At 44.7% G+C, this 12324-nt stretch overlaps 1 protein-coding gene across 1 annotated transcript in view; it reads right to left on the bottom strand.

The window, feature by feature from the left end:
* The window catches only part of JPH1 (junctophilin 1), an 86226-nt gene that overhangs the window by 18506 nt on the left and 55396 nt on the right, over window positions 1-12324 (bottom strand). Inside the window, 1 exon segment of the mRNA XM_077752466.1 lies at window positions 6395-6513. Coding sequence (XP_077608592.1) covers window positions 6395-6513 — 119 coding nt within the window.

Raw genomic sequence — 12324 nt, 5'->3', positions numbered from 1 at the left:
AAAAAAAAAAAAAAAAGCAGAAATAGATTCATAAATACAGAGAACTGGTGGTTGAAAGGGTGTTGGTGAAATAGGTGAAAAGGATTGAGAGGTGAAAACTACCTAAGGGGGTGAAAATGACAGCACAGGGGATACAGTCAATATCGCAGTGACACTGTGGTAAGTCTGTATGGCAACACACGGTAACCACATTTATGGTGAGAACGGCAGAATGCACAGAACAGTCACATCAAGCACAGTGTGGTATGCCTGACACACACTGTATGTCAAGTTTATGACAATAAAAAAAATGACTAGGATGGTGGATGTAAATTCTAGTACCAACTTTTCATCTTAAAAAAATTCTCAACTTTACTATGCACTAATAAATGGCTAGATAAGAAAATAAATGTACTGTAAAGCAGTGGCTCTCTATTTGCGGCTTATCAGAGGCACCTGGGGTAGGATTCCCCGAGACCTGGAATAACTATGAAGCGCAGCCTTGAGAGCCTGATGTTTAACAAATACTCCAGGTGATTCTAACGTACCCAGATACAGCCATTTAATAGCATGCGGAAAACCCAAACTATGTCGACCGAGGCGCACCTAGCTCCACCTTACATGGTTGCATCCAGTTGGTAACGGTTCCAACATGGTGTAGTCATGTGGTGACTGGCCGGGTAAGAAGGAGACCCAGATTTTCCAGAGTGAGACTACATGCTTTTCAAACAAGACATATAATGGAGAGAACAGAGGTTTTTCCTGGACCATCTTCTTGGAAGGCATGTGCTGTGCTTGCTACTCATTCTGTGGAGTAATGTGTGTCAGGCAGGGCCACACCAGCGACACAGAACTGAGGAGGCATAGTAGTTCATTAAAAAGACAAGTCAGCGGGTGCCTGGGTGGCTCAGTCGGCGAAGTGTCCAACTTTGGCTCAGGCCATGATCTCATGGTTTGTGAGTTCAAGCCCTACATGGGGCTCTGTGCTGACACAGCTCAGAGCCTGGAGCCTGCTTTGGATTCTGTGTCTCCCTCTCTCTATAACCCTGCTCATGCTCTCTCTTTCTCTCTCTCTCAAATAAACATTAAAAAAAAAAATAAAGACTAGTCAGAATATTTCCGGGGAGCAAAATTATGATACACATTGATAGTCACTGCAGTAAGCATTTTCATCTATTTTTACAGACCATATCTATGAATCCTGAGGGACTCTTCCCCCCTGGGATTCATATGAGGAAGAAGTCAGATACAGGTCACTTGCTCAGATACATGCCACACGACATCAAACATTCAGCACATGTCGTCCACCAACACTGAGCGGCTACTTGCTACAGTTGGCATGGAGGCCCTGAACAGACACGGCAGATGGTAACAGCGGGGTATGCACCTAGTGCTTCAGAGGTGAGCTGTGGAGGGCTCGCTATGGGCAGGGCGGGAGCCATGAAGATTCCCCAGAACAAATGTCTATAAGGGCAGGGCTGATAGCAAATGCCTCATGGCAACGTCCGAAGTCCTTAAATAGAAATCAGACATTTTCTATGGAGACTGCCAATCAGTAACAGAGGACCCCCTGAAAGATTCTAAACAGATTATATAAGCGGTAGCGGGATTACTTTTACATTCTATGTGGAAAGAACACCTTTTCCCTACAGGACTTTAGAGTCCCAACTGTGAAAACACTGCCACTTCTTTGACATAGCCTGGGGCTCTTGTCTGCAGGCTGTGGCATGTCCATGCCGCTGCCTTGCGCAGGGCTGGCTCCTAGCACACGCTTGTGGAACTGAATATACGGAAATGAGTAAGCGGTAAGAATAACCAGCTAACTCATGAATTATTAATTTCACGTCAATTAGTAGATCATTCCTTTTCCCTTTTTTAAAAATATATATTTTGAGAGAGGGAGAACACACAAGCAGGGGGAGCGGGAGAGAGCCAGGAGAGGGAGAGAACCAAGCAGGCTCTGTGCTGACAGCACAGACATGGGGCTCGAACTCAGGAACCATGAGATCGTGACCCAAGCCAAAATCAAAAGTCAGATGCTTAACTGACTGAGCCACCCAGGTGCCCTGTATTTCCCTTTTGCTATGAAAAAAAGTTACTCTGAATTCTGGGTTTTGGAAAGTGAGTTTAGAAGTCATCTGTTCCAGGATACTTCCCTTTTCTTAACCAAAAATACCACATATCGATGATAAGCACAGACCATTAAATAATGAAAATATGCTTTGATTTCTAAAGACTTATCATTCATACCAGAAATGTGAGCTTAGCTAACCATGGCTCATAATAACCTGAAGACTTCACTCTTACTTTAAATAATGTATAGAATGCATGTGCATGCACATACATGCTATTATGGACTGGATGTATGTGTCCCCCCAGTTCACACGCTGCAGCTCCGACCCCCAATGTGTCTGTATTTGGAGGAGAGGCTTTTTGAGGTAAGTAGGTTTAGATTAGGTTATGAAGGTGAGACCCTCATGATAGTATTAGTGCCCTTATTATTTTTTTATTTATTCAGGGAGAGAGAGAGGGAGACAGAGATAGAGAGAGCATGAGCAGGGGAGGGGCAGAAAGAGAGGGAGAGAGAATTGAAAACAAGCTCCACATGGTCGGGATGGAGCTCCACGCAGGGCTCGACCCCATGAATCATGAGATCGTGACCTGAGCTGGAATCAAGAGTTGGGACGCTCAACTGACTGAGCCACCCAGGCACCCCAGTGCCCTTATTAAAGAGGAAGAGACACCAGAGTTCTCTCTCTCTCTCTCCATACACATGTACCCAGGAAAGGCCAGGTGAGGAGAGAGAGAGAGAAGGCGGCCATCTGTAAGCCAGGTCAATGGCTCCCTACCAGAACCCAACCATACCGGCGCTGTGATCTTGTACTTCCAGCTTCCAGAGCTGTGAGAAATAAATGTCTATTGCTTAAGCCACCCAGTCTGTGGTACTTCACTTTGTTATAGCAGCCGAGCTGATTGATACAGGTGCTTAAACACAGGAAGGCAAAAGCTGCTGAGGATGTTGCCTAGGGAAAGAAGCTGCCCATCTCTTAAGAGGACTCAAAGTAAATACGTTTACCACATTCTGGGGCAGTGTTTTGCAGACTTTTTTTAGCCCAGTCACTCCCATAATTCATAAATATAAAAGTTTTACACCTCAATGTCACTTGAAATTAAGACCAAAATAAGTTTCTTGATGGGAAGGAAATGGAAACAGTGAGACAAAGAACCACCACAGAGTTTCCCCGTCATCCTCCCCTTCACTTCCTTAATGCTCGTGCAAAAACCTCATCTCAGCTTTCCTGGCTCAGAAACCCAATTTCATCAGCACTTTGAAGTAGAGCCATCCCCTGGGGCAGAATCACATCCCCAGGGCTCACCATCCTGACGTAGAACACCAGAGGGTCAAGTCATTAGTTCCCAGTAAGCAATGTAGACAGGACATGGGCCGGGGGGCTCGCACCGGCAGCGCCAGTGCACGCTGTTCTTGCTGGTAGACCTCCACGAGAAGCTCAACCCAAATTAGAAGGTTACGGTGAACATGGACTCAGGACAAGGCGCGGGAGATGAATCAAATATCTACAGGCAGCAGGCTGAGCAAGCCTGATGCATCCGTTTCCACAGTGGGACGATCTTGCCAATACAGCCATACACGGTTGGCCACACCTCCCTGCACCCTTCCCCGCAGCACCAACGTCCCTGCCAATCCGCTGCAGGGCTCCAAGGTGTTGGCCAGAGCTTCTCTCTCCTTTGGACACTGTGTGCATGGGCGCTGCCAGTTTTTGCCTCTGTGGCTTTTTTTCCCCCCCTATACTACTTTGGGCGACCAACTGTTTAGATGTTTTAATACACTTAATCAGGTTACGCAGAAATCCTGCTCGAATACAGCTGTGCTATTACTTATGCTCACTTAATGTATCTTTGTGCCGCATCACAGGCTCATTTTAGAATGTAACTCTCAGAAGGAAATCTGACTTCTAAGCTCTTGGGGGATGACCTGCTGTGCCACTCATACACACGACAGTTTAGGTTTCTGTGTGTGTACACATGTAATTTTACCTACACATACGTTCACGTACCTCCATATGTATGCTTTTTGTTAGTTGTTAGAATTTAACCCTTTGCGTGACAAAGCCATCCCACACGCTTCTATTTTTTCCTTAGTTTTTAATTGAACTATAGAATAACGCAGTTTTGAACTAAAAGCATTTGACTTAACTAAGATGGTAAATATCTGACACTCCTGCTGGCTCCTGAGAAAGCATTCAAAATGTAAGCTACAAGAGACCTCCTTTTCCCCGGGGGCCAACAACTTCTACTAGCAACAAACGCATTTCAAACAATGGAAATATTTATATCTAAGATATGTAAATTAAATGAGCAGCCTGACTTAAAAAAAGCACTTGAAAGCTCTTTTAGAAATGTCTATCTGATTTGATCATCCTATAAATGCAGAGTGGAAAGCTTGAGTTATGCTCCCTTGAGAAGATCAATAATGCTTAGTACAGAAAAGGCTTTCTATCCAGCTGCTGAAGGAAGAGCTGGCTATGGGTCAGAGGGGACTGTGGTCTTCCCCTTAGCTCTGGTCTCCAATAGACTCGTTGTCATCTTGTGCCACTGTGATGTATTCATTACTGATGGACAACTTGCGTGTATGAAACTGGCACGTTAGCTACGAGGGTGGAATTACATTTTCCCACAATATTTTTTCCCCCTCAAATGCTTTTGTGCCATAAAAGGCTTTTAAAAGCATTTAGTCTGGGAAACTGAGATGACCTTCAGTATCATTTACCTCTTGGTAACACCTAGTAGAAATCTATAGGGACGCCGTTCCCCAGGAGAATTAACAACAGACAACAATACTAAGTTTGTTTGCTTTCCAAGCAGCTCAAGCCCAGGGCTCCTTCATGAAACGGCACTAGCTTGTGACTGCTGAGCTGCTTCCCAATGGCAGTCCCACTGGGGAGGGCAAAGGACAGTCCCTCCTGGGTGGCTGAACTTCTTCTGCGGCTCTCACCCAACAGGTAGTGACGAATGTACTTAGGTACCGGGGAAGTGTGAGTTCGTTTCACACCAGAACATAGTTCATTCCTAGCAGAGGTCACTGCGACGAACAGAGAGCTCCCCTTTCTTAAAAAATAAACATACATATTAAATGACTGAAATCTCACCCAGAGATTTTAAAAGGAGGCACATGAAAGAAAGCCCCCATTATTGTGGCGGTCTCCCTGGAGTTGAACTTCTAGAGAAGTTACTCTGATAACTCTACCACTCAGCGACCAGACTGGGTCCCTTTCCATTCTCTCTCGTAGAAAAACGGGGTCTTCTTAACCCAGCCTTTTACCTGGTCTTTGTTCTTTGTAGGGAAAAAAAAAAATCACCAGGTCCCTCCTTCTCATTCCTCCATCCTTTATTACAGCCAAGTTTCTAGCTTTGGTACGGGTATTGCTATTCTGTTCACTCTGACCTGCCTTGTAGGCTCCAGGATTCTATGACCTTTACTCGATCCAAACATGGACTGAACACCTTTGTTGTGCAGGGTGCTTGTTTTCCGGCTTGGGTTAACAGAAACCAGTGTGGAAAGATTTTTTACCAAGTAAATATAAATTGTGACACTAAGAAATTTAAAGCATTTGTTTTGATCCCTTCATCTAGAACTCTGTTGACCCCTCAATCACTAGGAAGATGTGGGTTCTAAAACAATGAAGAAACATATATAAAAAAGAGGTTAGCATTATAAAAAGGGAAACAATCTACTAGGAGACCACTAGGAAGGAACTTAAATATTTAAACCTACTGCAACTATTTGTATATTGCTATTTTAAGACATTTGAGAGGTAGATGATCTGGATCGATTTCTTTTTTTTTTTTTTTTTGAGGTTATTTTAATTTCTTCTACTATGACCTGGATTTTCCTCTTAATCTGTGCAGATTAATCTGTTTTTAAGTGGTTTACTTCCTTACCTAACCACAGTCCTTTGAACTTTAGTTCAAGTATATTAAAAAAAATTATCTTGGTAGTTACTGGCTCATCTTTTACGTACTGTTATTTTGGGTATCGTTTTAGGTATTGTTATACGTGCCTCTGATTTTGGAATATTTGTTACAACATCTGCAGTGGCTACTAACACCACTTCTTAGAATCAGATGCTTCTTTTAGATTCCCATTTCATTTACTGCGGTCAGCTCAGAGTTTATGGATTGGGGGTTGGGAGGCGGGAAGGGAGAGACACTGGGCAAGAAGCCAAATCTCTAGCACTACCACTCAGACTTCAGATACTTAGGACATTTCGTACCTACTTGTTTTGTAATATTGCTGGTATTCATGAAGCACAGACCTTTAAGTTAAAGGGGGGGAAAAAAAAGGAAACCAGACGTGACAGCCCCCAACTCTCACATCACTGGACAACAGTCTCACCTGGTTGGTAGAAGTCCGGCGACAGCTCCCTGGCCACAGCTCTTGCGATGTCACACTCCTGGCGGGCAGCCTGAGCTGCCTGGTCGGCGGCGTCAGCTTTCGCTCGTGCGTGTGCGGTCCTACACGGAGCACAAAGGGCGAGTCAGCAAGGGCGGCACCTTGTTAATCGCACATGGACGCACAGGCTGGCTGCGGTCTGGGGAAGAAAAACGCTGTGATCGTGGCCACATGCCTCCGACTGCAAGTTTTATGGTCATATTGTTGTGAGAGATCAATGAAGATGACATGGATGAAACCATCCATATATTTTGCCTCGATCCTCCTTTCAAGGAAAATGAAAAGGGTGAGCAACTTCTGGGCAGCCTGATGCAATGCCTGGTTTTCAAAACTTACTGGATCAAATTCTTGTGCTGACTGATCAGATCTCCCCTGCCCCAAACCATGGAGAGTAGAGCTAGAGCTTATAAATACACAGTGTTCATGAATTTAATTTCCTATGGTAGAATCCAAATAAGAATTTGATCGACTAGGGTCTGCCCAGGAGCATGCTGGAAAAGTAATTCCAGAAAACAAGTATTTAAAACTCTTTATTTGTGGCACTGATTACCGTGGTATAAATACTCCCTCCCTGACCAACTGAAGTGACATGATGTCACTGGATGTGTAGCTGCAGAGACACGCAGGCAGTGGGCTCTCACCAGCCTGCAGAAGCAGAGCATTGGACGTGCTCTTAAGAATGTGGCAAACTGAGGGCTGATGGGGGGGGGGAGAGGGGGAGGAGAAGGAGGTGATGGGCATGGAGGAGGGCACTTGTGGGGATGAGCACTGGGTGTTATATGGAAACCAACTCGACAATAAACTACTTAAAAATGTCATAATAAATGGTACTTAAAGCTTTTTAAAACTTTTAATTGTTTTTGACATACAGAAATACAATTAACTTATGAATACTGGCCTTCTGATTTAAGCTTACTTTTATTTCTATTATATTTAAAGATTACATGTGACTTTCCTTATAGTTAATCATGCTGTCTGCGAATAAAGACATTTCTACTCTTAAAAAAAAAAGAATGTACTCAGGAGGTCCTTAGAAGCCCAAGTATGTGTTTTTGTGTGAAACAAGGAGATAGAGTTGGGGAGGAAGAAACAGATGTCTTTCAATCTACCTGCCCCTTGGCCCATCCTCACTCATGAAACCTCTTCTGTTTCCAGAGGACTAGGGTGAGGGAGAAGGCAGCCGGGTAGAGAAGAGGCAAGACAGGACTGATGTCCACCTGCCCAAGAAGAGAGGACTTAAGGACAAGATGGGGAACTCTGGGCCATCTCCTTCCAAAGGAGACCCTGTCCAGTTAGTATTTAGATGATAATCATAGGCATCTATTTCTTAGAATTCTGTTAGCCTTCCATCCTATTTTATGAGCAGCAGGCAGGGCCGTAGATAACAAGGAGTAAAAGCACACTGAACATCTGAAAGAGTTGCCTGCACTCATTTCAGAAACAGCAGGAGAGGAAAAGTTGGGAAACAGCATGGTGCCCCAGCAGTTCTTAGCGGGGGAAACGCAGCTGCGGCAGGCCAGGGGGAGTAGCTGTGGGCAGGGCCAGGGGAAGATGGGGTCTGACCTGAGACGGGGGGGCGGGGGCTCACTGGCAGGAGGTCCCGTTCTCAAATTCTCCGACTACCTCCTCTCATTCTGTGTCCTCGGGGACCCCTCACTCCCCCACCCCCCCCTTTCCTAGGACCTAGCGAAGCTTGGAGGCTGGATGTACTAGGATGTAAGCTTCCCAGTCTGGGATTTTACATTTCTGGTTCTCTGCTAGATTCTCCACGTGCACAACACTGCCTGGCGCACTGTCTTTACTGGGGGCTCATTTTATGAATAAAGGTTTGAATGACGCTTCCTTAGGAACAGCTGGGTAGTCGCTCAACCATAAATGGATTGACACAACTATACAGCCAGTAAGATGAGCTGTTGCCAAGGCTTCAGGGCAAAAGTGGGGGAGGGAACGGAGAGGAGGAGCACAGGAGAAAGTGAGGGAAATGAAACTGCTCTGCATGACACGTGGCATCATGCAGGTGTCAAAACCCACTAAACAGTACCGAAGAGCGAGCGCTAATGGCAACTATGGACTTTTGATAATGCTAATATATCAATACTGGCTCAACTGTACCGCATGCGCCCTCTACCACAAGATGCTAATAACGGGAAACCGTGTGCGTGTGGGGAGAGGAGGTATATACACACGGGAACCAACTCCATGCTTTCTGCTCAATTTTTCTGTGAATTTAAAACAGCTCTAAAAAATAAAATTTATTAATTAAAAATGAATGGACCAACTTCCAATCATCAAAATTGTTATTTCTGAATCACAGAGGACGTTTTAGATTATAAGGAATCATGAAATGCAAACAAAATCAACACTTAGTCCCCGTGCTGCATCTGAGAATCAGTGGAGACCCTGTGTTATGTTCTTTCAGTTTCTCAGAATCTCCAGCCTTTCTTCCCCGAATTATTTTCCATTTTATCTGCTATTCTTAGATAGAGCCTAATTATGTCTAGGCATCATAATTAATGAAGCCATAAGAGTACAGTTATGCTGCCTTATAATCTGCTAACCCTTCAATGATAAATCTGTAAAACTCAGTACCAACAGTTTATTCTGATACTATCACAACGCACCACCACATACTCAAATAAAATGGTACCATTTCTCCGCACCAATTGTTACAATATGCTGAGCTGGAGACCAGATAGATACAGCTTAACCTTTCTACAAATGTATTTTGGAAGTACAGGGTCAATAAGGCTGTGACTCTTTACTTTTTTACTCGCTGTCTCCTGTAAGCCCAAACAGGGAGGGAGCCTTTCCATCTAGTGCGCCTTCCCTGCGTCAAGGCTCCAGCACAGCCGGCAAGATGAGTCAATACCACATTCAAACCCTAAACGAAGGGCCTGCACGGGTGCCTTTGGCTGCCCTGGACCCAAAGACAGGAAGTAGAAGAGAACAGGAACCCATCTGAGCTTGCTGTCACCACCAGCTTGGGATGGCCGGGCCACTGACAGGTCTAGATATTAGCCCCAGGAAAAATCTGGGCTTAACACTGGCTCATGTTAGTGAATTCATGTGTTCAAATCCCAGGCTCAGTTCCAGAGCCACACACAAACCCTTTATTCAGCCAAGTGGTAAGACATGCCATTGTTCCTGGTTTGGGGGTTGGGGAGGTTCAGGCTAGTCAGTCTGGGGAGGTCAGCTGAAACTACGCAAAGCGTATGCCCTGGGCTGTAGCTGGTCACATGCAAAGCATACACACACAAAGGGAGCATGAATGCCCTGTGAGTCTTTCACATATTTGAACACTGCTGGTATCTCTAAGTGGTCAGACCCTCATGAATCTCCAAATGCCATGATCACATACACTTGCTCCCATAAAATGCAGTGAAAAGTAAGTAAAAAGTAACTTCTTTCAGTTAGGCATCTGCTGTCGACTTTCTGTTAGGGCCGTGATTTTACAAACAGACCCAAGTTTTAGCTTGTGGAGAGTTACTAAGTAGGGGCGAAGAGGCACAGAGCCCTGAGTGGCTGGCTAAGCCGGGTGACGTCCCCCTGGACATAAGCCCTGCAAAGGCCATGTGTGAAGAACCAAAACAGTAAGTGCGCAGTTTCTGGATATGAGGCATCCCCTGTACACAGGTACTTAATTTCAACCTATTTTTCCAATCAATAATTTGATGATGAATATCTGAGTTTCTTTCTTCAATAAGTGAGATAGTTTTTCATGAACTCTCCAGTCACCTTGCTCAGAACAATACAGTCTGGCTTTCCTGATTTTTTTTAAACCTAGTAATGCTTTTACCAAAAAAAAAAAAGGTCTATGAACAGTATATTAAACACGCCTGGCATGTACTTACTCCTGCTAAGGTAACATGCTGGCCCCTTAGATGTCTGTCTCAACTTTTAACTTCAATCTTTTATTCATCCATTTGCTGACACAGCTGATGAAGATTTTAACTTCGAATGGACAAACTGTATACCACATTTATAAATTCTGTTCTTTCTGCTTGTTTATACATTCTCTCCCCAACAATAAACTGCTTTTTTAAAAAAATGTGGATCTTGAGGTCTTTTAAAATTTGGTATATTAAATCAAAGTCAGCTTACTGATAGGTTTCAAAATTTGGTGGCAGAGCCTATGATCCACTTGGCTCAGGGGCCATGTATGTGATTTGCTTTGATGTCCCAACGTTTAAGGAAGATTATTAGCAAAACGTCAGAATGAGAGCAGCTGTGCATAAGAATCCAAATCTCAGGTGATGGCAACCCCATTCTTCCAGGTCCTGAAGACTAAACCCTGGGAGCCACCCCTGAGGCCTCCCCTCCGGTCACATGCCACAGCCACGTCGGCAAACCAGCCGGCACTGCTCCCAAACACATCCTCAGTCCTGCCGGTTCTTGTTCTCACTGCTGCGCCTGCCCTGGTCACAGCCGCCGCCTCCCACCGGGGCTACCGCGGGGGCAGAGCAGCCCCTGCTTCTGTCTTCACCGCCGACCGTCCTACTTCCCTTCGGGTTCTCTTGGAAATGCCTGACAAGAGCTGAAATTCCTTCCTGGGTTAAGGCATCATGGTAAGAATAGGCAACAAACACGACCTGTTAGCCTTCCTTTTGGACTGTGACCTTGTTCATTTATGAGAGACCCAGATTTGTGAAAGCCAATTATCTTGGGCATACAGTTGTAGCCCTTTTAAAGAAGAAATCAGTCTGTTAGGCAAGGAATACTCTCAACAGGAACGAGAGTGAGGTGGCTGCACAGACCTCGGCTTAAAAACAGAGGCATGACTTCTTGAGTTCCTACACCCGGAAGAAACTGTTCTTTCAATCTTGATTTGGTTCTCTGATAAGACCAGCCTGGCAAGGCTCAGCGTATACTCCCCTCCTGCTAACGTACAGGCAGGCCCCTTACATGTCTGTCTCAACTTCTTTTTTTTAATTTTTAAAATATTTATCTCTGAGAGACAGAGAGTGAGAGAGAGACAGAGAGCTCGAACTCAAAAACCAGGAGATCATGACTTGAGCCGAAGTCGGAAGCTCAACCGCCTGAGCCACCCAGGCACCCTGTCAACTTCTTCTCCTTTTTTAATGCTTATTTATTTTTTTAAAAGAGAGACAGAGCATGAGTGGGGCAGAGAGAGAGAGAGGGAGACACAGAATCCGAAGCAGGCTCCAGGCTCCGAGCCGTCAGCACAGAGACTGATGTGAACCATGAGATTATGACCTGAGCCGAAGTCCAATGCTCAACCGACTGAGCCTCCCAGGCACCCCTGTCTCGACTTCTAACTTCCAATCTTCTATGTATCTGCTGACTGACACGGCTGATGAAGACTTTAATCTAGAAAATGATGACATCTTAGAGGATTCTGTTTAATCTCAATTTTCAGGAAATTTGGTTTGGGAATACTGCTTGTTATGGGTCCAGTGTTTACCACTTTATGAGTTCTTGAATATTACTTTCCTCCCTTGGTTGCTTTTTTGTTTTTTGTTTTTTGGGGTTTTTTTTGCTTGTTTTTTAAAGATAGGACCTGGACTAGCAACTTCAAGATAGAATTCTGGTTAAAAACAAGTTACATCATTCACAAAGAGAGGTCTCTCTCACTGGGGCAGGGGTTCCTCTTCCTTTCCTGAAAGTGATAGCAAGTTATTTAGACATAAAATGTAAACAAAGGAGCGTGATATTCCCATCGAAGTCTGGTATTTGATCTTTCAAGGGCCCAAACTTTCTCAGAGGTGTGATAACACCGGCTTTGAAAGCATTACTAGCCAGAGACTATGCTGAAGCCAGTCTGGGCCACAGACGATTCCTGTCCCAGAGATCAAAAGTCAAACTGCACTATGTTAGCGATCACAGAAACCCCTTCACAGAATCATAGTTCATAT

This window comes from Crocuta crocuta, unplaced genomic scaffold, assembly GCF_008692635.1.
Source record: "Crocuta crocuta isolate KB4526 unplaced genomic scaffold, BGI_CrCroc_1.0 scaffold141, whole genome shotgun sequence".
NCBI lineage: Eukaryota > Metazoa > Chordata > Mammalia > Carnivora > Hyaenidae > Crocuta > Crocuta crocuta.
Note: the sequence above shows the minus strand (reverse complement) of the source record. Positions and strands in the feature narration are given on the sequence as shown.